This window comes from Plutella xylostella, chromosome 16, assembly GCF_932276165.1.
Source record: "Plutella xylostella chromosome 16, ilPluXylo3.1, whole genome shotgun sequence".
Classification (NCBI taxonomy): domain Eukaryota; kingdom Metazoa; phylum Arthropoda; class Insecta; order Lepidoptera; family Plutellidae; genus Plutella; species Plutella xylostella.
In genome coordinates, this window is record NC_063996.1 from 8,982,921 (window position 1) to 9,008,612 (window position 25,692).

Below are 25,692 nucleotides of genomic sequence, written 5' to 3' on the forward strand. Positions count from 1 at the left end.
ATGTGTATAGTGGTTTACATAGTCATAACTAGTTGCCATCCACTTGCAGATGCCTCCCCAACATGCCGACTAGCTGATGGCGCGGCGGCGGCGCGGGCTGGGCGCGCGGCTGCGGCGCGGGGGCCGCGAGCTGCTTGCCTTCCTGTTCTCCAATGTGGGCGTCGTCGTGCTGGTCGTCGGGTACACTACTGCAGGTATTGTTATGTACAACATTTATGCCTATATAGTTTCATCACAGTCTGTTAGATCATTAGCACCCCTGTTACACTGTAATGTCATCAATTATACGTCATCTCCATATTAAGTTCTTGACATATGTGTCAAAAGTCAACAACTAATCCCTTGTTATGATCCAACAGTGTATGGTGAAACTGGAGCTTAGAATTTTAAATTGATAACGTATTTACGTAGGAGCCCAAACTAATCTACCTACAATTATAAATTTTCTCCTTTTAACATTAATTCCCATACATGAAAAGCAATTTATGATTATATGATTGAAAGTCACGAGCAGGATTTCAGTCGTCGATATATCACACCTAACTGCACGAAAAGGCTTATTTCAAATGAGATAGAACCTGAGACTGTTTTGATTTCTCTTCCCTTAAGTCCCTTTAAACGACCCATTTAAATGAGCCGCCCTAAATACAAGTAGATACAAGATTTACGAGCATCCTAAAAGTTTCCCTTCTAATCGATCGTATCGAATCAAAGGGTCAATAACATTTTCTTCGCATCCATCAAATGCCTTTTACTCCCAATCTCGAGATGTTGTCTTGAAAGGGGTCGGGGTGTCTCGTGTTACCGACTAATTCTTAAATAAAATTAATTAAAAATAGGCGAGCTTTTAAATTAGAAATAAGTTCAAATTATCTTCGAAATAAATAATGTTATTTACTCTATCCCTAGAAATATCGCTGTCAAGTTTCAAGCTCGGACTATTATACAGGGTGTCCAACTGTCTGTTGTAGCTAAGAATATTCCTGTAATATAATTCAAATTCCAATATTCAGCTTTGGTTCTGAAAACTGAAGAAATGGTTGAAGCATATCTATTCTCTAATACATTATCATGTCACTATTGTTTACTATACGATACCTGTGCTGGATCCAGCCTCTATTTATCACATCCACACGTCTAAGCATGTAAACGTTCGATAGCATTTACATTTACATCAATAGTGGGGAGTGTACACAAGCGGCGCGGTCGAGCATCATCCGTTACTGTGACATGTTGTTTGTGTGTTTGTATGTGAGCCAGGCACCGGCAGACGCACTGAGTGCTATATTGAGTGTTGGAAGGGTTAATCTAGCTTAACAAATAACAGAAGAACGAAAGCTGCTATGCAATCAGTACCTACGTTTAATGCAACAAGAGAGTCGTGGTTAGCGCAGTAATTTTCCGAAACTTCGTTTAGCGTAAGATGAAGTGACCCTTCTGGTGCTGGTGGTTAGTGCAACTGTCGGACAAGGAGGTAATTGTGTGCTGATTGGCGCTACACGCTGCAGATTAGTTTATATAAGATTATTCTTGATAGGTAAAACATTTACTAAAGCTGCGTACAGACCGGCCCAACGAAGGCCAACGAACGGATTTTGTTGGCCTTCGTTGCTGCAATCTGCCCTGTATTATTGTAGGAGACACCAGAAGTGAAGATATAAAAAAAAAGATTACAAACACAAAACCTAACCTTTATTCTTATTAAAATAATTTACAAATCACTTAGGAACAAATTAACCTTAACCTAATACAACAATAATGCACACACAATTATTAATTACAAGGATTCACATCAAGTAAACAAAATAGCTCACGTGACCTTTCCTCGATACGAATAGTGAGACGCAGAGATACAGCCTTAGATGTTGTCCTCACGAGCGCTGACGAGCAAAAGGGCCGTCTCAAGGCGGCGGCGGCTATTTATGCATCAGGCGGTACCTCTACGTCACGCTACTGGATTAATTCCTAACACGGCCTCTCCTGACGGGAGGTCGTCCTCGACTGGGTTTAGAGCTGTCTCTGGCTCCGAGTCCAACATAGGCATCGATAGTCCGGTACTGGTGCCAGGGGTGGGAGCCGATGGTCCTGCCACAGGGTTGTCAGAGTCACCAGGTGCTGATGGTCCTGCCACAGGGTTGTCAGGGTCACCAGGATCATCAGAGTTGTCGTCTGTAACAAGCACATATATAAGCATTTTTGTTTTTGCTTTTGATGGGACATCCATCTTTTCTTTCATAGACTATCACTTAATTCACACATCAGCTAACTTTCATCATCAAATCATGTCCAATAGCATGCCTCATCTTTCATCACCTAACGAGACGTCTCTCGGTTTACACAATTATAAGGCCTTTTCTTCACAGCTTCAGGAGCTCCGCAGCGTGTTCGCAGTTGCGAAGCAGCACAGGTGTTGCACTGGCATCCACCTGCAACATGACGCGCAACACGCGCCGCCCAGCTGCGACACATCGCTAAGGGCTCCCGACTATGCGAAAACGCAGAAACGGGTCATCCGACTATGCGACAAACACAGAAACGGGCATCCGACTATGCGACAAACGCAGAAACGGGTTATCTGACTATGCGACCAACGCAGAAAAGGATTGCACACATGCACATAGATTCATTTCACTCAATACCTATCGCATACTGTACTTTTCGTCGCCTTCAATTATCTAATATAGGGCATAAGCCATGATTTTAACTAATTTGATTTTTAAAGCAAAGCTTTCAAGCAGCTAGCGGGGGTTTTTCTATAGAAGTAATTATTTGGAGGGCAGATATAAAGTGAGCAATTTTATTAATTGAGAAAGACCACGAACAATACAGCAATGCTTTGATCGAATAGAAATGATTCAGACATACTCACCGCTGAATAGTGCGGCACAGGTCTCAGGGCACCACTCGCCTTTCCACGGCACCATGAACTGGGCCCAGTTACGAGGCTTAGAAATCTGATGAACAAGAGCAGGTGGGTTGCGGCTCAGGTAGTCAGCGTGCTGCATCATTTCTCCCTTACGATACTCGATGGTAAATTGAAAATCTTGGAGGTAGATCCACCATCGAGCGACACGTGGCAGTAGGTCCTTCTTCTGCTGGGTTGCTTTCAAGGCATTGCAGTCAGTTACCACCATGAACTGGAGCCCTACGAGATAATGACGGAAATGCTGCAAAGCCTTCACCACTGCAAGTATCTCGAGCTCATAGGAGTGATATTTACCTTCAGCTCCTTGGGTTACCTTGCTGAAATAGGCGACAGCGTGTTTCTTGCCATCCGGATGTGTCTGGAGTAGCACAGCTCCATAACCAACACTGCTCGCATCTGTGTGGACTTCTGTAGGAAGTTCAGGATTGAAGATAGCAAGGACCGGTGCGCTAGTCAGATGTTGGATGAGCTCTTGACGAACTTGTTCCTGCTCGGGCCCCCAGTTGAAATCGACTCCCTTTCTAGTTAAGTGAGCTATGCATGCAGTTTTTGTAGCGTAACCCGGGATATAACGCCGAAAGTAGCCAGCGAGTCCGAGGAACTGCCGAACTTGTTTGACAGTTTTGGGTGGAGAAGTGTTCGTGAGGGCTTCTACTTTTCGTGGACTCGGCTTCACCTGACCTCGACTTACAACCCTTCCCAAATATTCGATTTCGGTAGTTAGGAAAGAGCATTTTTTAAGGTTAATCGAAAAACCGGCTTGTGTAAGTGTAAACAACACCCTGCGCAGTAACTCGATGCCTTCGGGGATGTCATGGCTTAGAATAAGCACGTCATCAACGTATACAAGGACGTTACCCTTATTTATAAGGCTACGCAGTGTGTCATTTATGATTCGCTGATAGACGATCGGGGAATTTGCCAGACCAAATGGCATTCTCACATATTCAAAATGCTCCTCTGGCGTGACAAAACCAGTGAAGCGAATGCACTCCTCCTCGATAGGGATTTGGTGAAACCCAGTAGCCATATCAAGGCTGGTGAAGTACTCATGGTGCCCCAACCGATCGATCTGATCATCGATCAAAGGAAGAGGGTACCGCTCTTTTACCGTGATTCTGTTGAGGGCCCTAAAATCTACGCAAAGCCTATCAGACCCATCACGCTTCTTAACCAGTATAATTGGACTAGCGTACTCCGATTGCGATCTCCGAATGATACCTTTTTCTAAAAGAACGTTAGTAATCTCGCGAACTTTAAGTTTTTCCTGATAGGAGAGTTTGTACGGCCTATATACGACTGGCGTAGAACTCGTGAGTTTTATTTTCATCTTCCCGGTCTTAACCATGCTTGAAGCAGTGCCCGAGATCAAGTGTTCAGAGAATTCGTCGATTACTACCATTAAAGCTTTACGTTCGTCACCCTGCAGCGGAGTATTTATATCAATGGAATAGTCGGCTGCCTTAACTTCGTTAACATATGCGGAAGCGACTGTATTGATGCTATGAGTTAAGTACTGAGCGTTTTTCGTTCGAACGTAAGTCACGCCGTCTCGATTGAGAACGTCTGTACCGATGATGATAGGTGTATTCATATACAGTGCCGGCACTACGATTAGATCGACCTCAAGAGAAATTTTATCAAACTCAATGACTACGGTCACGTAGGAGGTAGTTACTATTTCCTTGTCACTAATCCCTCTCAATACACACGATCTAGGCTTAGGCTTACACGTTAGGTACTTAAGTACATCCGAGGAGATGAGTGACACATTTAAGGCTCCACTATCAATAAGAACATCCATAGGGACGCCATCGACTACTGCTGTTGTTATGTCACTGTTCTTCTCAGATGATAAAGTTCGATCGGCGCACAAGTTCACATTTTTTTGACGGGAATCGGATCGTGCTTTGGCAAAGCAGTTGGCTTCTGTATGCCCGGGCTTTTTACAAAAGGGACACACAGTGCTAGTACTCGGCCTTGAAGAGGCAGAGCTCGGTCCGGTTTTATCAATCATAGGTTTATTAGTGCATTCACGACCTATGTGGCCCTTTTGTCCGCAGGAAAAACATTTTGGTTCAGATCGACGATGTTGAAAGGATGGATGTCTCTTGGTTACGGGTTGAGAAGGCTTATCTTGCTTCAGGCGATTCGGTTTGGTATAAATTGACAGAAATGAGACCAAATTATCAGGAGTTAGCGCTGCATTAGCAGCTGCTGCACGAACTTGTGGACTGTCAATCCCACGGATAACTATAAGCGTTTTCAACTCGTCACCAAGTCCCGGAACGATTCTAAGGCGTAGCAAAGTACGGCGGGCGTATTCAGCGTAGGTAGTATACCTGTCAGAGGTAGCTTTCATAGCTTCAAAGAGAATAAATAAATAAATAAATAAATAAATATGTGGGGACATCTCACACACGGCCATCCAACCCCAAGCTAGGCAGAACCTGTGTTATGGGTGTCGGACAGCTGATATATCTACACAAATACATAGATAGATAGATACTAAATGTTCGCATAGTCTAACTTACTTGGACAGAGTGGTTTAAACTCGAGCTTAAAATTGGACCACGTGCGGTCATTAGTCACCCACTCCATCATCCATATCTTAGCATCGCCCTTAAGGCAAGAAGCAACGCGAGATAAACACTCATGGTTACTCCAACCGTTCGCTTCTCTTGCACGATCTACCTCGCCACACCAAGCATCAATATTATTAATTGAAGGATCGAAATTAGAAACAAAATATTGTTGTGATCTGACAGGCTGTGTGGATTTAATTGCTTCTACTATAGCCTGTGCCAAGGTAGACGTTTCAGAGCAACGAGCGGCTGATTCAATAGACGGACCACGGGTTTGCTGAGCACTTTGTTTAGTTTCGGTAAGGCTAATTGGTTGCGGAGGCATCGGCGATTTACTTTGTGTAGCGGCTTGAACGTTTGACGTGACATTATGTCTAGGCGGCGTAAATGAAGGAATGTCCTCATTACGACGATGAGAACGAGACTTGCTACGAGATTGATACCTATGAGGCGAGCGACTTCGCAACCGGTGCGAGTACGATCGATCACGACTTCTGGAAACACTCATTGAATCGATACGCGACCGACGATGTTTCGCTTTGTTGCGGGTAGGTCGAGAAAAATCACGGGAACGTCTTTGCGCTCGGCTCCGGGAGATATAGCGAAAACGACGTCTCGACCTGTCATGCGCATGAACACGTGAACGAGACCGCGTGCGAGAAGCGCGACTGCATGAAATACTAGACGAACAAGATCGCCTGCGGGCCGTGTGCCTAGGCGAAGTACTACGTGAACACGACCGTGCGCGTGCCGTACGCTTACGTGAAACACTACGCGAACGCGCGCGTGTTCGGACACGCGAGCCACTTTGAGAACGATGCCTTGTCCGGCCACGTGATTTACGACGCGGCATTTGAATAGAATAGAATAGAATAGAAAACATTTATTCAACACATAAACAGCAACATTATCAACACACATTACAATTAAACACTTAATCTAAACCTAATCTACTGTTAGTAATTAATATTTAGAAAATATTTAGTTTTAGGTTAGTATTAACGTGTACATTTAAAATTATATAAAAAATAAAAACAAGTAAACTAAACATAAAATATCCAAATAGTAAAAATGCAAGTTGCTGCGTAGTGTCGAAAAGGACTCCAGACTCAGCATGTGCTATAATCCAAGGATTATAGCGCTGGTTTTCAGCTGGAGTCTTTGCAGTGACATCACGAAGGGACTGGACAGGAAAGAGAGAAATAGGTAAGTAAATAACAAATAGATATTAAAACAATTACAAAATACATAGATACAACATACAACTTGTGTATGAAGTTTATATTAAATATCATTAATAATAATTTATAAACTGTTTAAGTGAGTAGTGGATAAAATAATATGAAATAGAATGATGATGACTATGACTTTGTGAATTTTATGTAATTTTTTATCCAGAAGATTTTTATTTTATTTTTTATGTACCTTAAGCTATTATTTTTAGTTTGATTTAGATCTTTGTTTTATAATATTTTATATGAATTCATTTTTAATTTAAATTATATTATGGCTGTAATTTTTGCAATGTGATCAAGTGTAACTTAAGTCTTTGCTTGAAGGTGCTGGCTTTTTTTAAGTCACGAATAGGAGGAGGGAGATTATTCCAACATTTGCAGGAAGCGTAGCGAAAACTGCATCTAAAAGCTGCAGTACTGTGCTTAGGAGTAATTAATAGATAAGAGGAGGCCCTAGTATTGTGTTTATTAAATTGACGTGACCATGTGAGCCTCTTGAAAAGATACTCAGGGGTTTCGTTCCTAACGACACTGAATAATAAGGTAGCAAATTTGCACAAAACTTTCTTTAAAAACACTTCAAATTTCACAAAAATCTAGAAATAGGCAGGCAAACTTGTTCCTTTCTTATGTGGGCTTCTATGGAGAGAGATCCTTTATCCCACTTCTGATGTAGGAGACACCAGAAGTGAAGATATAAAAAAAAAAGATTACAAACACAAAACCTAACCTTTATTCTTATTAAAATAATTTACAAATCACTTAGGAACAAATTAACCTTAACCTAATACAACAATAATGCACACACAATTATTAATTACAAGGATTCACATCAAGTAAACAAAATAGCTCACGTGACCTTTCCTCGATACGAATAGTGAGACGCAGAGATACAGCCTTAGATGTTGTCCTCACGAGCGCTGACGAGCAAAAGGGCCGTCTCAAGGCGGCGGCGGCTATTTATGCATCAGGCGGTACCTCTACGTCACGTTACTGGATTAATTCCTAACAGTATGATAAAATCCATCGTTGGGATAACCGTTGACGTTCGTTGGGCGTTCGTTGGCCCGGTGTGTACGCAGCATAATTCAAAGGAGCATAAACACACACGGGTAGTAGAGGAGTACCTATTGTGCTTAAATAAGGTAGGCTTGGCCTTACAGATTGATTGTTTTTTTTATGAAGTAATTCTAAACATTATACCGTGAGTGAGCCCATCTACTGAAAAGGGTAGTTATAGAGTCCGTATATAACGCTCAAGCTCAGTAGTACTAATAATAATAGAATTAGGCTTGTCTTTTCACACCATTAGAGGAATAGAATCGCCTCGTCACCGGCACTTTGGCTAATAGTCTTTTATAGGTTTCCATTGTCGAGGCTCGTGCGTCACACAAGGTTCTATTGTCGGTGAGCCTTTTAGGCCGGAATTTAATTTTAATAAGACTTTTTATAGCCTAATAAAGTCTGCCGAAAGGTCTTTTAATATTCGGCTATTGTTGTTCCGCCGTCAGCTTTGAGGCTTTACAATGGTTTGCAATTTCCAATGTCAATTTTGCGCATTTTATTATGATGTAACGGAAGGTAGATCGTTTATTTCACGATGTCAGATGTTCCGTTCACAGATTACGGTGATTTATTCCGTCCCCCGAGGAAGTGTTTGTTTTGTGTTAATAAACATGAAACACCATGGGTAAAATGGTACGATTTGTAGCAAAAACCTCAATAGCTTTTGCTTTAGTATAAATGCACAGTGGTTTAAGATAACTGCATACTTACTTGTAATTATTCCAAAACGCGATATGGTTCGCAACCTATCATGTGAGTACAAATGTGCTGCAAAAAGTGGGTGGCTCGCTTGTGAGCCACCACTGACTACCGCTTCGGGGATTACAGTCGTGAGTGCATATGTATGTGTGTAGGCATACTTAATCATATAAATATTTTTTTCAGGACCAATCATATTTATCCCCTCAAAACCCAGAGTCAGCTCCGTGGGCGAGACACATTAGACTTTAAATTGTGTCTGGTGTCAGAGGACTTACATTTATTGTAGAATAAATAAAAGCATATATAGTATATAGTAATAAGTTCAATACGCACTATGCAGCTTAAGAAATAATAATAATAATAATGTCCTCCTAGCCGAATTCCGACCACGGCGGCCAATCTCAATTGAGATCAGCCATCTACGCAGGAGTAGATTATAGTGCCCAAGTGTGTGCGCAGTACACAGGAGCACTCTCTGTTCCATCACTCTCATAGCCCAATGGGACGGATTGACCGACACGACTGGAGAGAGCTAGGCGCAGGACCGACTGCTTTACATGCCCATCCGACAGCATGGATCGTTTTCACTGTTTCGGACATCAGGTGATCAGCCTTCTATGTCCTAACCAAACTTAGAACCACAATTTAGAAACACAAATTGATGGTCCCACCCGGGAATCGAACCCGGGACCTCTGGGTCATGAAGCGAAGCTTCAACCACTAGACCACAGAGGCAGTTAAAGAAATGAGGTATTTGCTTCAGCATTTAAAGCAAAAGGTATTTTCATACGTAGGTATATTGATACCGTTTTCTCTTTTAATCTTCAGTGTACACTGAATAGTTACTTGAAATAATGTTCTTTGTTACAAATGTTTATCTCCAATCACAACTGCGATTTGGAAAGTTGTTAGCTTTATTGAACGATCTCACTCTCCAAGTTTCTAGACGTCGCAATGCCAACCATTTCTAGAATAGCTAGTAATACTCTGTCTGACACATTTAATTGCTTTCTGTAAAATATAATTGGTCTATTGATATGTACACCCTAAGCTTACCTACCAAAACTCAATTAGTGTTAACAATTGAATGAAAAACTTAATACTGGAAGACAGTTTTCACAAAGCTTTCACAAATCAAGCCAGAAAGCTCAATTATTATGAGGTATATTGAGAGAGCTTTTTCTTTATTATCTGCTCCCTGTGGTACCTAATAAATGTTACTGTAAAAGTATTCACGTTGTGAGCCACGGATTGTCCACGTCACGTCGGCTTGTGTATTTTCATACCAATTTGCGTAAAAGTGAGCGGGGAAATCATTTCGCTTCTGTTTAACTTTAAGCCATGGCCGAGGAGCAGATTGACACGGGTCCCTTGCGTCACCGGGGTTACTTCAGCTTGAGGAAAAACTAACGAACGGAAGCTGTCATGCCATATTTACGTAAATTACACCGAGATAGAGTTGTGGTTAGAGCAGTGACGCTCCGAAACTCGGTTTTTCGTAAGATAGAGAGACCCCAGGCAGCAAGCGAGCGATCACGTCGGGATTACGCGCGACAAGGGACATTGGGAGACTCTAGCTTACGAGAAACTAAGTTTCAGACTTTTCAGAGCACTGTTGCGCTAACCGAGGCTCTATCTTGTTGTATTAAACAAACCGATGTCGTGACAGCTCTTGTTCGTTCGTTTTGGTCAAGCAAGCGTAACCCTCCTGGGGTAGAGCGATACAGGAATATTTTGGTTATTCAAAGTTCAGTTTTTTTTTATTTGGGTATCGTACCGATCGCTTTGAAAAGTGAAAGATTTATTGAAAAAAAGTATTTATAATATTATAATACTAAAAATACGCAGCTATTTAAATGAAAAAAATATATACTTACTTTGTTATTTGAAATGGCGCTTGTCTTGGTACAGAATGGAGGAAAACACTTGAAAGCCATCCTCACAATCACTATTGTCAATAGAATCTAGATATCTATAGGCTTCTCTCCACAAGCCTTCCTTCTCCAACTAGGTCCCTCCGCAATAATAATAAGTATTTCATACAACTATAGAATACGATTGTTCCTAAAGAAATACAAGACTTCCAGTAACTGTGTATTATCAGATAGGTTAGGTTGATTTAGTATTTTAGTTGTAACTTTTATTATTTACTATACTACCACAGGATGTAAAATAATAGCTTATACGTATTTTAAAGATACTTATATTTATGTACCTACTTCGTAAATACGTCGTAGAACACAGGTGATTAAGAAAGACCTCGTGAGTCACTCCCTGCTTATACCACTTTTCTGACACTCTACATACAACCTACCTTTAACTCCTTAGCGATGCTGACTCACATTACTTTGACAATGTTCCTGCATGTCACCTCCACCTATTCGCGGTTTCCATAAATCAAATAGCATGCAGAATGTCAGCTCGGCGCCGCTCCAGACGCTGACACAAAAGTGTAGAGACAAAGAGAGCCACATCAATCTCTGTCGGGAAGTGATGCGGCGTCTCTGTATACAGGGTGTTGCAAAAAGGATATACTACAGGTATATTATATTATTATCGTATATATAGTATCGTACCGTATCGTACCGTATCGTACCGTATCGTACCGTGTCGTATCAGTACCATCCATTTACAGCTTTCTAGATAGACATTATCTCAAAGCCAGTACTACAAGAGTTTTGATCTATACGTGAATGAGTGAGTCAATGTTAAAAATGAGGATTTTTGGACATTAATATCTTAATAACCGTTTGAGATACGCTTATGAAAGGAACACATATGTATCTCGCTAATCTCAATATATAAACCAAATTTGATACGTTAATATGAAATAGTTTTTTAATTTATGAGGGGGGCAAAAGTAGCTCGAAATGGTTCGTGTAATATTACACACGGTGCGGCTCGCTAGTTCTGTTTCACGAACTTGGCTTGACACGCTACCGCGTGTCTAGATTTTTCGCGAATTTTTAAAATTCTGATTTCAGTTTCGGGCTTAGATATACCATGCTTCACATGTAGGTTTCGGCTTAGTATACCCATTTTGCAACACCCTGTATACAGTGTGTGCAATTGTACGTGCTGCTGTATACATGGTGCTCTGGAACGGTGTTCAGCCGTGTGCTGAGAGGATAGGGACTGTGTCCGAAAGTGTGCTATGCCCAAAGATGGTTGGAGTTACTTTGACTAACTAGGAAAATCAGCAATAATATGTTGAGCTTTTTGACAAGTTTATTGAATTTGAAGAAGTATTTTTTCACCTGCATTTAATGCTTATTTGTGCAGAGTTGATCAAAACCTTTTGTAGGCTTTATTCAATTAAATTTTACTTATAATATTTCTGTAACTTAATAAGTAACAACCTACCTAACGGAATGTACAACCGTATGATATCCCTATTATGGTACAAAAACAAAACATTGCTAAGAAAGCAAAAAGAAGCAGTCACTGCTTTTTAATTTTCATAATTACCAACACGTTACTGTACTGGGGTAATTACGGTTGAAATTCGCTTGTGCAAATTTCAGCGGCGACTTGGCAGTCTCTACTTACTACCTTTGTTCGAGAAATTCAAAGGAAATTTCAAAGCGTTTTTGTTCTAGTGATTAATTTTAGAAATGAAGTGTTTTTTTTCTTCTCTCTTATAAATAAACAATATTTGGCGAAACAATGAAAAGTAAATTGTTTGTTTGATAAAAAATAAATGAAGCAAAACATTTATTACTCCGCCGACGTTTAGCTTCAAATTGCGACTGAGTTATTTTCTTTTTTAATTTTGTCGTATGACGAATGATTGATGTTTTCTTGTTTATTCTATTTTTTATTTTCTACCCTGTAGTAGGTATCCAAAATAAGGGTGTATGACGGGTCATTTGTGTATCTTTTATTGTGCCTTCGTAGGTTCGAAACCAATCATCTTTATTTCAGACTTTAGCCGTCGTATTCAATCAATTTACGAATAAATTCACATGCGATTCACGAATATTACTTTTTCTTTACTTATATAGTATTTTTGAGATTTAAGCAGACTTGCCTCATCAGACTTCTGCACAGTAATCTTTTCATCTGAAAGACCCAACCACAACTGAAATTGCAATTTCATACTTTTCTGTGTTCATAATAATTTACAACCAGCTCATTTGTCTTGAGAGAAACAAATAAAAGAAAAACCTTGCTTCTGTATAAAATGAACGTTGTAAAGTTACTAACTAGCCTTTTAATTTCATGTCTTATCTTCAGTTTCAGACTGTAATAAATACATAAAATTAAATAAAGTACTGCTGCGAAAAACTCACAACAGTATGGTAATGTGTATTGTATAATAGTGTTAAGCTTTTAGATACTTTAGAATACTTTAGATGGTCCAGCATGCTCCAGTTATTTTATTCGTTTTTTTTGCATGTTCGGAAATGATTAAATCAGGTGTATCTGATGATTATCTGGCCTTCTGGTCTTCCGATTTATTTCAGTTTCATACACCGCGGATGATGTATGTATGATTGGGGCAGTGGACAAAGGCCTTAAGAAATATCCTTCTTCTCTTCCTTGCAGGTGCCTCCATATTCCAAGCAATAGAAGGTGCGAGTGAGATGGAGCGAGCCAACAACATGACGCGCGAGCGAGACAGCACGGCCGACTACCTGTGGCAGAACATCACGCTCGCGCTCAACTTGTTCAACGAAACCGAACTCAGGTTACGGTACGTTTAGATTAATAAGCATCTAGACAGACTAGAATTATATCAGTTGAATTCATCATCATCTCAGCCATAGGAAATCCACTGCTGAACATAGGCGTCCCACAGTGATTTCCAATTGTCCGATCGGAGGCGGCCCGCATCCAGTGCTTCCCCGCAGACTTGACTATATCTTCCGTCCTTCTCGCGGGGGGCCACCCAACGCTGCGCTTGCCGGTACGTGGTCCCCACTGGAGAACTCATCTGGTCCTCCGACCATTAGTCGAAGAAGAAAGTAGAACTTAATGCTGAATATCTGGGGCACAGACAGGCGTCTGGTGTCTTGGCCCCAGAAAGACAATAAGAGATTTTCTGTACCTACAGACACAATAAAGATCAACTTGCATTATTCTTACCATGGCATCATCAACAATAGAAGAAATTCCGTCATCCTGAATACACTGACGAAAAGCTTTGCTGTATTTGTAGAAGAAGTCCTATGATGTTTGCTCGTTAGAGCAAACATCATAGGACTTCTTATAATCAGCAGAGCGGTCCACCACGACATCCTTAGAAAGAATCACAAATATTTTTATAGACATAGGTCTGGTCATTATTGGTCGGTGGTTAGGTACATTTCGCCCGTCACCCTTTGTATAAATAAATCCATGATTGCAATACTTACTGATACTATAAAGAAGAAAAAGGTCAATTGTAATAATGTTTTCCACCCTTTTCACCATAAAGCCCGTATAGTTCAATGAGTTCAATGGTTTTCGATTACAAAACAAACGATAATTATGTCACATTCACCTGTAGTTTATAAGCTAGCTTCAAGGGGCAAAGAAGACTGAAATAGTCTTGAATGGCGTTGACACAGTTTGCTAAACAAACGGTAATGAACACTGCGGTGTCGGCGGCCCATCGTAAAATGAAACCTAATAATAAAGCCATACTCTCGTGGAAAGGGATTACCTCCCATAATATACTCGTAATAACGTTTTGATTGTTTTCAACCACCACAAAGAATGTTCTAACCATTTTTAACGTCTACAAAGAAACGTGTGTTAATAAGTTTAACGTGTCTGTGTATCTGTCTGTGGTAGCGTAGCTCCCTGAACCGATTTTCGATTAGTTTTTTTGGGTCATTGGTATAGTGTTACTCCGATTGTTCTTAGCCATATTTTAGCAAAATCGGCTTAGCCGTTCAAAAGTTATGCGACTTTTAGGCCAGGTTTCTCATTATTTCTAATGATATATTTCAACTGTTGCGTATATTCTATGTATCTCTCATACTTAACGTAATTTTGCATTGTCCAGGTATGTATGTAGCCTTCTTGTTAGACTTAAAACCTAGATCTGCTCTAGGGTTATAGAGGTGGGTACTTTGCTGGTGTGCCTTTCTATGGCTAACATAGCCAATCTTGGCGTTAAACTACAGCACATACCACACAGGCTATTGCAAAAAGGGTATACTAAGCCGAAACCTACATGTGCAGGTTATATCTAAGCCCGAAAATTAAATCAGAATGTCAAAACTCAGGAAAAAAATCATTTCCCATAGAAACTTTGTTGGTCACGTGACTTTTTCGGCTAAAGATACCCTTTTTACTACATCCTGTATAATATAATAATAATGATATATAATCTGTGTTATTCCTTCCAGGATCAGCAGCGAGCTGGCGGAGTACCAGCGCAAGGTGGTGCTGGCCGTGCGGCGCGGCTGGGACGGCGCCCGGGACGGGGGCGGGGGCGGGGGCCGGGGGTCGCGGCAGTGGAGCTTCTCCTCCGCCTTCCTGTACTCGCTCACCGTCATCACTACCATCGGTAGGTGCTGTGCTTGTTGTGACGATTGGAATGTTAGGTGTGCTGTGATTGTTGGATGAATAAAGACTTTGGTTACGTTGAAACATAAACGCATTGTGCTGAGTGGATATAAGAAGAACACTTAGAGAACCCTGTAAACGTGTGAATAGAGGCAAGACTATCAGCTGATGATGACTTATAGGGTATTGAACGAAGTCTGGTTTAGTTATTTTGAATGGCATTGAATTTATTTCGTGACTTCGGAGACCCGCGCCCCAGCAGTGGAGACGTGATGGGTCGTGAGAATGATGACTTATAATGTGTACCTAATGTTTAAAACTTTAAACCATGTGTTTCTCCCACAGGCTACGGCAACCTGTCCCCGCGCACGGCGGGCGGCAAGCTGGCCACGGTGCTGTATGCGCTGCTGGGCATGCCGCTGTTCCTGCTCTACCTCGCCACCATTGGTGAGCATCATCATCATCATCAGCACCAGGAGTGACGTGGCCACTCACTGTACTTCATATAGCACGGCGGGCGGCAAGCTGGCCACGGTGCTGTACGCACTGCTAGGCATGCCGCTCCCGCATGTACCTCGCCACCATCGGTGAGCATCATCATCATCATCAGCACCAGGCTGAGTCACGTGGCCACTTAGCACGCCATTGGTGCATGGCAGGATCTGAACACACGGTCTCACAAATGAGAGCCCTAGGACCCTAACCGTTACGCCATCACGATTCTGCATGAAATCAAATCTTTATTCCTGGTCTATTAACGCGTGGCGGTCTTTTGTGTGCAATCGACCAGCCCTTCCTACAAAGGCCGCTTTCTAACCTTCACTCTTCAAAAGAGTAACCACAAAATAGACAGTAGAAATTAACTTATTTATTGCGTAAGTAGAGGAGTTTTAATTTATGAAAACACAGATTTACTGTCTATAACATACATTACTTATAACTTATACTAACTTGTGTTACTTACTTAAAAGCCAAACATGTTCTTCTTTTAAAACTTAGGCTTAAACAACGGTTCAGATATTGTTTTTTTTTTTTACTAATAATTTGTATCACACCATTCACACTACCACACCACATATCATGTTTTCTTCTTACAGCTCAAATGCGTGTGTTTATTGCGCGAACACCGGTAATGCGAATCTAAGCCTTTAAGGAACTTTTTTTATATTTATGTCTCGGAAGTACATTAGCGTCCAACAGGTGGCGTATCAGGCGCTTTATTTCCCTCTTTACGATCCTCATAATTTAAATACAAAGTTACTCTGTCTCCTTTTTGAACGAATTTTGGAAAATTCATTGCTCACTTAGGGGTGATTTTGTTTTGTGCCGCGGTTTGGAAATTATTCCCGCTAGAGCTCACAAAATGATATGCACATTGAGAAAGGTTTACAGATTAGATTACCTTTTTCGATTGTTTACAAAGTGAGTTAATGAGTCATTTGGGATGAGATAAAAATGTGTTTGTGTAAGCATAAAATGATTAAAAAACGTTCAGCAACGATGAATGAATGCTGTGGAAAGAGCAGCGTGGAGCATCTCTGAAGGATCGGATTATAAATGCGAACTAAAGTTCTCTAAATATTTCTTAAAAGTAGGAGTTAGTAGGACACATCTGCCGAAAAACCGAAAAGAGTAGATGACGTTCTCGAGTGAACACCAAAAACAATACCTTACTATGGGTGCCGTATCTATAGTATACTTTCATGAAAAATTATTGTAATCAAGAACATCGTTGAACGTCTTTCTGACTTTCTTATTATATTATAATGCTGTGTCATTATTTAATGAATCTTAGATATTTCAGCAGCATAATTAATTATAAACCTCAGCTAAGGCTATTGAAAAAATGAAATGGATATAGGTAGGTACTTAAGTAAAATTGTAGGTACTAGATATAAGTTAAAATTGTAATAGATTATAAGGAAAAAGTTGAAAAGATGCTCAAGGAGTTTCTTTCGCCATTTCTTTCCTTCTCAATGACGGGGCCTTTGTGAAATGGTGGTAGATGACTATCGACAAATAATTGTAAAATTTTACGTCGATTAAACCATTTGAATTTGAATTTGAATTTGATAGTGAGCAGTCGCTAATCCACATTTCCAATCAAAATGATCGAGAGACCAATCTAAACAACGTTAGGCACACTAAACCGGGCGCTATTCAGATTATTCAAACTCAAATGATCCGCGCACCGCGGAGCGCAACAAACAAATCTGCTGCCGACTGATTGTTGAACACGCGTTCATAACGGAATGTGTTTGTCGACGCTACATCAATAGGCCTGCGATTTACAGTACAGCCTCATTGCGGTGCCCTATTCAGAGAGAAATGGCGATAATGAAGCGATAAAATTTTTATTCAACTCCGTCTGGGAGCCCCGCTTGAGCAATGAGCCTAGACGTACTACCATTTTATTTTAGAATGCTATTTTAATTGTTTCGTGTTCCTCGGGAAAAGTTAATTAGTAATCATAGGCATAGGTCTTAACTGCTGAAGAATCGCTATCTGACAGACAAATTATCGAGTGAAGATCATGAATAAATCTGGAAATCTTGGGATGCCTTTCACCCCGCTGGACCGACTACTTTACACAGATGCCTGAAAGTGACTGGTAGGGAAGGCTGTAGTGTAGACAGACACCCCCATGTCCAGTAATGATTACTTACGGGCTTATGGTTACATTTGAAAGTAAGCAGCATCGCATACTAACTGCTGGCGGGTCCTCAATAAGGCTCGTGTGTTATGGATGCGCCGCGCGTCCGGACCGGGGGTTCCACCGCACTAATAATACTGTGAGCTGTGCAGGGGGGTCACTCTATATGACGAAAAACTAAGTTTCGGAGCGCTGCTGCGTGAGCCACAACTCTATGTCATTGTAGTGCCGATTGCACGACAGCTCTCATTCGTTAGTTTTTCGTCAGTATAGAGTGGCCCTCCAGGTGGTGTACGATGCGCTAAGCGTAACATTTCTGACTTTACACACCCGCCGACGTAACAGTTAAGTTTTGTAAGATAAGTTTTTATTTATTTATTTCGCGAGGGTTTACTATTATTGCAAAGGAAGCATTGTCACTCTGACAAAGGTCAGGATTCATTGTTCTAGAGTATTCTAGACTATACCAACCTACCTATTGCAAGTGCTAAAAGATTAATTTAGCATTTAGTCGGAGTAGTGTCACCGGATTCTAGGAATCACGTTGTCTTTAGAACACCTTTAAGCCTTAGTACCTTTCGCTAGATGAAAATGCATTGTCAAAGCGGGAATGTAGCCTCGAGATAGTATTAATGAACCTCCGAGCGCCGCTAGCGGGGACGGGATTATTATTAAGTAAATATTAAATTCTTAATAAACTGTTTTTGTACATAGGGGAACTTTACATAGCTTACTCTACCGGTCTTGATCTCTAGGTGAGTATCTAGAAGATCTATAATTATGAAGATACACATCGTCTGCATTATATTTGCATACTGCATAAGCGGACAAACATACAGAACGTATTAATAGTTAAAATTCATTCGATTACTTATTATATCTATTTACGATCACATATTAAAAATATATGGAATATGATCATGTCAATGACATTATCGTTGGTATGTGAACGTACCCGTCTTACTGATCTTCTTTTAAGTATGGAAAAATAACGTTGTTTATTACTATGCCTCCCTCAGAATAGAATACCACTCTAGAGAATAGACTCTAAAGTCTAGAGGACTACGCCGAGAACGACGCGCGACTGTTGCATTCATCTGCCAACGGCAATATCACTGATAAAATTCCACCCTGTCTAATGTTAGGATCACAGAGCAACAAGCCTAGCAACACACATCCACAGCATACCTACTCGGGGCGCGTCCACACGGCTGGTCTGTGGACAATGGCGCGTGATTCGCAACCACTTCGCAACAATGGCGCCGAGCTAACAGGATTACACCAGCGACAAACACCCGAGGACAACCCGTGTTGATTTTTTGGCAAATATACACGCTTGTGTGATTAGATTTAGCCGTGTTGTGCATCCGCTGGATATCCGACAGGGTAGAAAAATAAGTACTTTAGAAAAAAAAACCTTTACTTTATTAAGATCCTAACGATTTGAGGTAGTTTCCCTAAATAGCCGAGGGATATAACATAGTGTATGTGTATAAGGGTAAAACCTTATTTTCCATAAAATATTTACCTTTTCCAACCTCTACTTTACTTGACCATCTCGTATGCTAACAAAACCTAAGGTCTTCTTCTTCCTAGCCTTTTCCTTATTTAGATTTTGGGTCAGCTTTGTACGTCATATCACGCCACTTTACCCTAGGTCACGCTATTTTACGCTTGGTCACGCCATTTTACCCTAAGTCATGCCATTTTACCCTAGGTCACGAAATTTTACCTTAGGTCACGTTATATTACCCTAGGTCACACCATTTTACCCTGAAGTGCCTTATCTAAATTCCACCTTTTTTACTATTGTCCAGGCGAGCTGCTGGCGCGGTGGTTCAAGTGCGTGTACGCGCTGGCGTGCCGCTGCCGCGGCTGCCCCGGGCTCGCGCGGCGCCGCGCCGTGCGGACGCGCCCACAGGTAAACCTGAGCTCCGGCGTTGCAGTCATCATCATCATCATCACGACCCATCGCGTCCCCACTGCTGGGGCACGGGTCTCCTTCCAATGAAGGAAGGGTTTCAGGCCTAGTCCACCACGCTGGCTGGCATATATAAACTAGCTGTTCCCGCGGGCTTCGCTTCGCCTTAAAAAGTTTTCCCGTGGGAATTCCGGGATAAAAAGTAGCCTATGTTCTTTCGTCATAATTATAAATTCAAATTCAAATTCAAATTCATTTATTGCATGTCACATTGTGGAATTAGGTGGTAATGAGTTCATTAGTTACAAATGTGACACCCTGTAAGGGCGCAGCAACCAGAGGGGCTTAAAATTACTTAAGTACCTACTTATCTCATAACATGCATGATATTTTGAATAAGGTAATAACAATTTTTAGAAATAGCTATACAAATTAAAATATTCATCAAAAAATTATAATATCATAATAAATTATTAAAATCTTAAATAATATTGATAAGCACTACTAAATAATGATATAAATATACATTGAATTATTATAGTTAAAAAATAAAATAAATCATCTATTAATCAAATTAACATTTAATTAAGAAGAACTATTTATTAAATTACGACTACTTATGATTATTATCACCATTATCATCAAAAAATTCTGTTATTGTATAGTAGCTCTTTTCAATGAGGTATCTCATTGAAAAGTATAGTACTGTGTGTTTCTTGTAAACCTGAATAATTATAACTGTGTAATGAATGTAATTTAACTAATATTTTAATTTGTAATGTTGCATGTCTAAATTTGACAGAATGTGCTGTACTTTCACTATGATTATTATGTCTCAATGATTTTCACTGATTATTGTAAACCAGCTTATTGTGACCACATTCTTTGCAATAAATGATTTTGATTTGATTTTGATTTGATTTGATTTGGGATTGTAATACACTCACGAGCAATGAAAAAGTTACAGTGACAATAGCACCTAATTATTCATAAACGGAAAAGGCTAGCTTAATCACCCTGTTACATTATAACAAGGAATTACTTAACGATTTTTTACAAATCTGTCAAGAATTCAATATGGAAATTTTATTTTAGTAGACACTAGGGCATGTAATACCGCAATACCGGTATTGCGTAATACCGGGATCCCGGACAAAATCCACGCTTTTTTAATACCGGTATTGAAAGTTGATACCGGTATTGAAGTAATACCGGAATCGGATATTTTTAGGCTATAAATCAAGCGATTAAGATATAGTTAGCCTTGTGCTCCTATATACTATGAAAGTGCACTTGTTTTCGACATTGACAAAGTCAAAGTGACTTTGACTTTGACTTTGACATTAGGGCATGCAATACCGCAATACCGGTATTGCGCCGGGATCCCGGACAAAATTCAGGCTTTTTTCAATACCGATATTGAAAGCATTGAAGTTATACCGGAATTGGGCTTTATTTAGGGTATAATCAAGTCATTAAGATATAGTTAGCCTTGCGCTCCTATATTCTATGAAAATGCACTTGTTTTCAACCGTTACATGCGGTTTTTGGTCTTTGGAAATCTACTTGTTGTCCATGCGTTCTAAAATTTTAACTCTTATGTTATACGTTAATAAACACAACATCTTTCCTATTTTATATTACAAAATCTTGATGTAGATTATTATGATGAAAATCGTGGAATTCTGCTGTAAGTGCAGAGTTCCAACGAATTTTCAAACTAATATAGACAGCAGCTTTATGAAGTCCATTATTCGCTGAATTTCATAATTAATACTAAATTCAATAGCATTAGATTATTAGGTAGGCTTATTGATGAATATTTTTTGTAAATGCGGTTTGGGCATTATGGACGAAATTCTTCTAAATTCAGTTCCTCATATTCCCATATTTATGCTTATTTAAAAACTCTATAATAAGAATTTCTTGTTAACTTTGTTTCCTTCTAAATACAAATTGAAATGAAATAGTTTCAGGAAACAAGTGAAGCGGAGAGTATAGAGCGGCCGCGCGAGTGGCGCAGTTCCTCAGAGATGGAGCCACCGGCGCACCTGCAGTATCACTATTATCAAAGGTAAACGTTATTAATGGACAACAAAGACATAGCAATGCAAACTTTGCTTGAAACCTAATGAATTCTATATAGTTAGGTCTGTACCATTTCTGCGAAGGTGTATTTTAAACCGAGGAAATAGAGGGGTTTTATGGCTTTGTAGTCATGAGGATGCGCTGATTTGAATGTGGTTTTTGTATAAAAGGTGGTTTTCGTTGTTGCATCAAATTTATTTAGCTTACAAAGGTCAAATAAATTAATACAGCTCTGCTACTCTCTCATCCTAACATTATAACAGTCCATTCACTACCACAGGAGGCCGAACCCAAAATTCGACAGAAGCTTTTCGACGCCCAACCCTCCCAGACCCTATAGGCCCTACTCCCCTGGTCACCAGCCACGGGACCTTGATCCTTACTACCAGGACTACAGAGACTACCCGCGGCAGGGGAGGGGCGGGGGGTACCGGGAGGACAGTGCCTCCAGTGACTTCACGTATGTGACGTTCGACGCTCAGACCATCACGGTGCCCATCAGCGTGTGTGTTGGCGTCATGGTCGGGTGAGTTTCTCTATTTTAAAGTAATCCTAAGTTTGATTCTCTGTCGAAAGCGTACTAATCTGGCAGCTACCTGGAAGACGTAAAAGAAGCTGCCCAAATACCTGGTGACGTTATGTGGCAGAATGAGGCAAAAGTTGTAAGGATCTAACCAAGATCGACCAAGGTGGAGACATCTTCTTAAAGCACTTTGTCCCTGCTGAGAGACGTCAGGATGGATATGTCTGTATGTAAGTTGACTCATGATATGTGGGGGTCAGATATCAGTCTAGCAGACTGTACATTACTATTACTCGTTGGTATGTTTGCATCAATGTCTACCAGACCTGTAACACAATGCACTTTTCTAATAAGTCTGACTCTACAATTCCACTGTGCGTGTTGGGAGTATAATGAGTGACTGGTTTCCAGATATATAATATTCGGGTCGATGATCTTCGGTCTGTGGGAGCAGTGGGACCAGCTGGACGGCGCCTACTTCTGCTTCATCTCACTCAGCAGGTCAGTTCAGATCGTGCAATGAACAAGGATGAAAAAATCCTTCTATTCTATCTTGCTCACAGGCAAACTGCCTGTGAGCTCCGCTTTGCCTCAATATTTTCCAGTAACTAGTAGGTATTCCGGGATAAAAAGTAACCTTTTTGATCAAAATTGCTTCAGCCGATTTCCCGTGAAAGAGTAACAAACATCCATACTTAAGTATATCCTTGCTACACCTACCGAGAAGAGTTGCGAGACAGTTACGTATCCTCGGCTGATCCTCAGCCAACGAACGGTCATCATTGAACGAATGCAAGTCGAGGATACACTATCGGGTACCACTCTACTCGGTAGGTGTAAGTTGTTACAGGCATTCGCATTTATACTATTAGTAGGATTGAAATCTCTCTCTCCCCGCAGTATCGGGTTCGGCGACTTCGTCCCGGGCGAGCGCGTGGTGACGACGCGCATCGAGCCGTCCTTCATCGTGTGCGCCGTGTACCTCATGCTGGGCATGGCGCTCGTGGCCATGTGCTTCAACCTCATGCAGGTGCGCTCTATTGTGTAGGGCGGAGGGTTGTTATTGCGCTGTAGTTTAGTGTGGAAGATGTAGATTGCATGTAATAATAATATCATTTCGGTAAATTAATATCTATTTACTGAAATGAGTTAAAGAAATAGAATCATTTTTATTTGTGAAACCTAGGTTGCAAATTTGATTTTCACAGCGATGACATTAACTTTTCAAATGATAACAATATGCTATCCGCAATGAAAATAAGCACCTGAAAATAGTAATATGATGAATAATATATATTTGGATTCGTAATTATGAATCAATTCGCCGCGCGATCGCCGAGCGTCTGAATATTGTACGAGGCTGCCGGATGAAGCCGTATTGTTGCATTAACTGACAGCTCGCCATCAACTTATTAATTTAATCACGTGAATCAATTATTGAGTTATCATGACTTGCAGAAATAACTGAATAATTAAACTGAATACTCATTTAACATGCATTTCTACAGAGATACTGCTTTTAAACAAAGTAAACTGATGATTGGGTTTGGAAACAATTTTGTAAATTGGGAACTACCAGCATTTGTGTAGTGAAATAGTTTTCAAGTTCAGTTTAGTGAGGCAGGCTGAAAGCAAGCGTTGTGTTGTTGTTACATAAGTACAAAACACGTAAAATTCCGGGGACTGTTTCCTTTGACACACATTATATGGCTGCATTTTAATTTACGTACGTATAAACTTCAGGAAATATAATATTTCAATATAAATTAAGTAAGTATGTAAATGAATGAAAGTCTGTTGTTAGTCAAATTACCGATATTGTTAAATAATAAAATTAAAGGAAGGTAGCAATAACGCTATCACGTTTGACCAATAGATATTGTTATCTTATTATCGTCAATGATAAACACAAGATATATTACTTTGGGTTTATGAACGTAGTGAAGGCATTGGGACAGATTCAAAACGAAATAACATTTACGAAGTATAATTAGTGTCAAATTTAATACATTTTGAATCCGAGAATCATTGTCAAAACAAGTTTGCGATAGGTGGTACCATTTGTGTACATATCGCGAATTTTTTCACTCAAAGAGGTTTCTTTTGTGCATCCTATATTACAATAATCAATTGTTTTGTTGCAGGAGCAAGTAATCCATTACTTCGCCGCCATGAAGCGAGCTCTGAAGAGAATATGTCGGTGTAAAAGATGACGAAATGAAATAATTTGTAAAAAAGTCACTCAAGTTTTTAGACTATAAGGAGAAAAATGTATATAGTATTTGAAGGAATTTGCTAAAATATTGTTTAAGTTCATTTTAAGTTATTGTGTGTCGGAATGTGTGATGGATTTGAGAAAAGGCAGGACTATTAAAAAAAAAACAAAATAAAGACTTTGTAAATATCTAAATGCCGTATTTTATTATTATTTATTGAGAATTAAGGTGACCTGGTGCTTTATTATCAAAAGCCCAATTTAAATTTGATATCATATCTGAACCTAAAGTCTCTGAAATACTTATCTATAACAACATCAAGCCAGACATCGGATCTCGCAACAATATAATATCAAACAGTTTAATTTACAAGTAGTTCCAGAATTTGATATCGATATCGAGCTGAAGTTTATCAAACTGAAGCCTCTGCCAGCTCGGCTACCCCCCGCCCCCGCCCCGCCCCGCCCCGCCCCCGCCGACGCACGTGCTAACTTTACACGAATATATTACACACTCTACTAAGTATCATAGTCAAAAACATCCTACTGGCCTGGCCATCGCGGTTTAAAGAAACGTTACAATACTATGCAATACTCTGTCTTGTTCTTGGTATGTCGGCGTCAAAAACTAGAGTGCTACATGTATGACGAAATATGAAGATCCGGACCGCTGCTGGGCGAGCCACGACTCTATCTTGTTGTATTAAACGTGCCGATTGCACGTCAGATCTTATTCGTTCGTTTTTCGTCAGTATAGAGTAACCCTTCTGTTCTAGGCTTTCCTGTCCTGTCCGTGTAATAGGTACATATCACTTTTTTACCCATAGTTATGCCACATAGAAGCAAATATAGAAACGTTGACTAACTTTATAATATGCAAGTGATATTCATTGATTTGTCACCTCAACCCAACAGTTCGAATTATTAACAATCAACATAATAACATATTATCGGTCATTGAGTCATCTATATCCTCAATCCGTATGCATTGATTCACGTTAAACACAGTCGTAATAGTATACGGCTTCTACGATATATCTATATATAATTATAAATACGCAAATTACATCTGTAGTAACTGTAACAAAGCTCAAGTAAGAATAAGTTTGTTTGACGAAGTTAAATTGGTAAATGTTTTTATCCTTTTCATACGACTCTCTCAGATTGTATGAAGACACAGATGAGATAACTCCAGCGTGTATTTACGCTCGTCGAGAAATATTTAATTTACTGAATAGTCCACTACGAGTAGTCAGAACATAGACTTAGATTTGCCTAGAC

The 25,692-nt window shown here is 40.1% G+C and overlaps 1 protein-coding gene across 1 annotated transcript; it reads left to right on the forward strand.

Annotated features, from left to right (window-relative positions):
* The first annotated feature begins 55 nt into the window (after nt 1-55).
* LOC105393209 (potassium channel subfamily K member 15) lies at nt 56-24,606 on the forward strand. The gene is made up of 10 exons (XM_048626419.1): nt 56-194; nt 13,062-13,209; nt 14,852-15,012; nt 15,357-15,458; nt 19,482-19,585; nt 21,556-21,659; nt 21,954-22,199; nt 22,608-22,697; nt 23,097-23,226; nt 24,341-24,606. The coding sequence occupies exons 1-10, from the start codon at nt 77-79 to the stop codon at nt 24,407-24,409; spliced, it is 1,272 nt and encodes a 423-aa protein (XP_048482376.1). The 5' UTR covers nt 56-76; the 3' UTR covers nt 24,410-24,606.
* Nucleotides 24,607-25,692: the final 1,086 nt, after the last annotated feature.

Excerpts from the sequence above, each read along its gene's own strand:
- LOC105393209 (XM_048626419.1), top strand. The coding sequence starts at position 77 with ATGGCGCGGCGGCGGCGCGGGCTGGGCGCGCGGCTGCGGCGCGGGGGC. Across the intron at positions 195-13,061 it reads CGTCGGGTACACTACTGCAG|GTGCCTCCATATTCCAAGCA; the intron begins GTATTGTTATGT and ends TCTTCCTTGCAG. Across the intron at positions 22,698-23,096 it reads TGCTTCATCTCACTCAGCAG|TATCGGGTTCGGCGACTTCG; the intron begins GTCAGTTCAGAT and ends CTCTCCCCGCAG.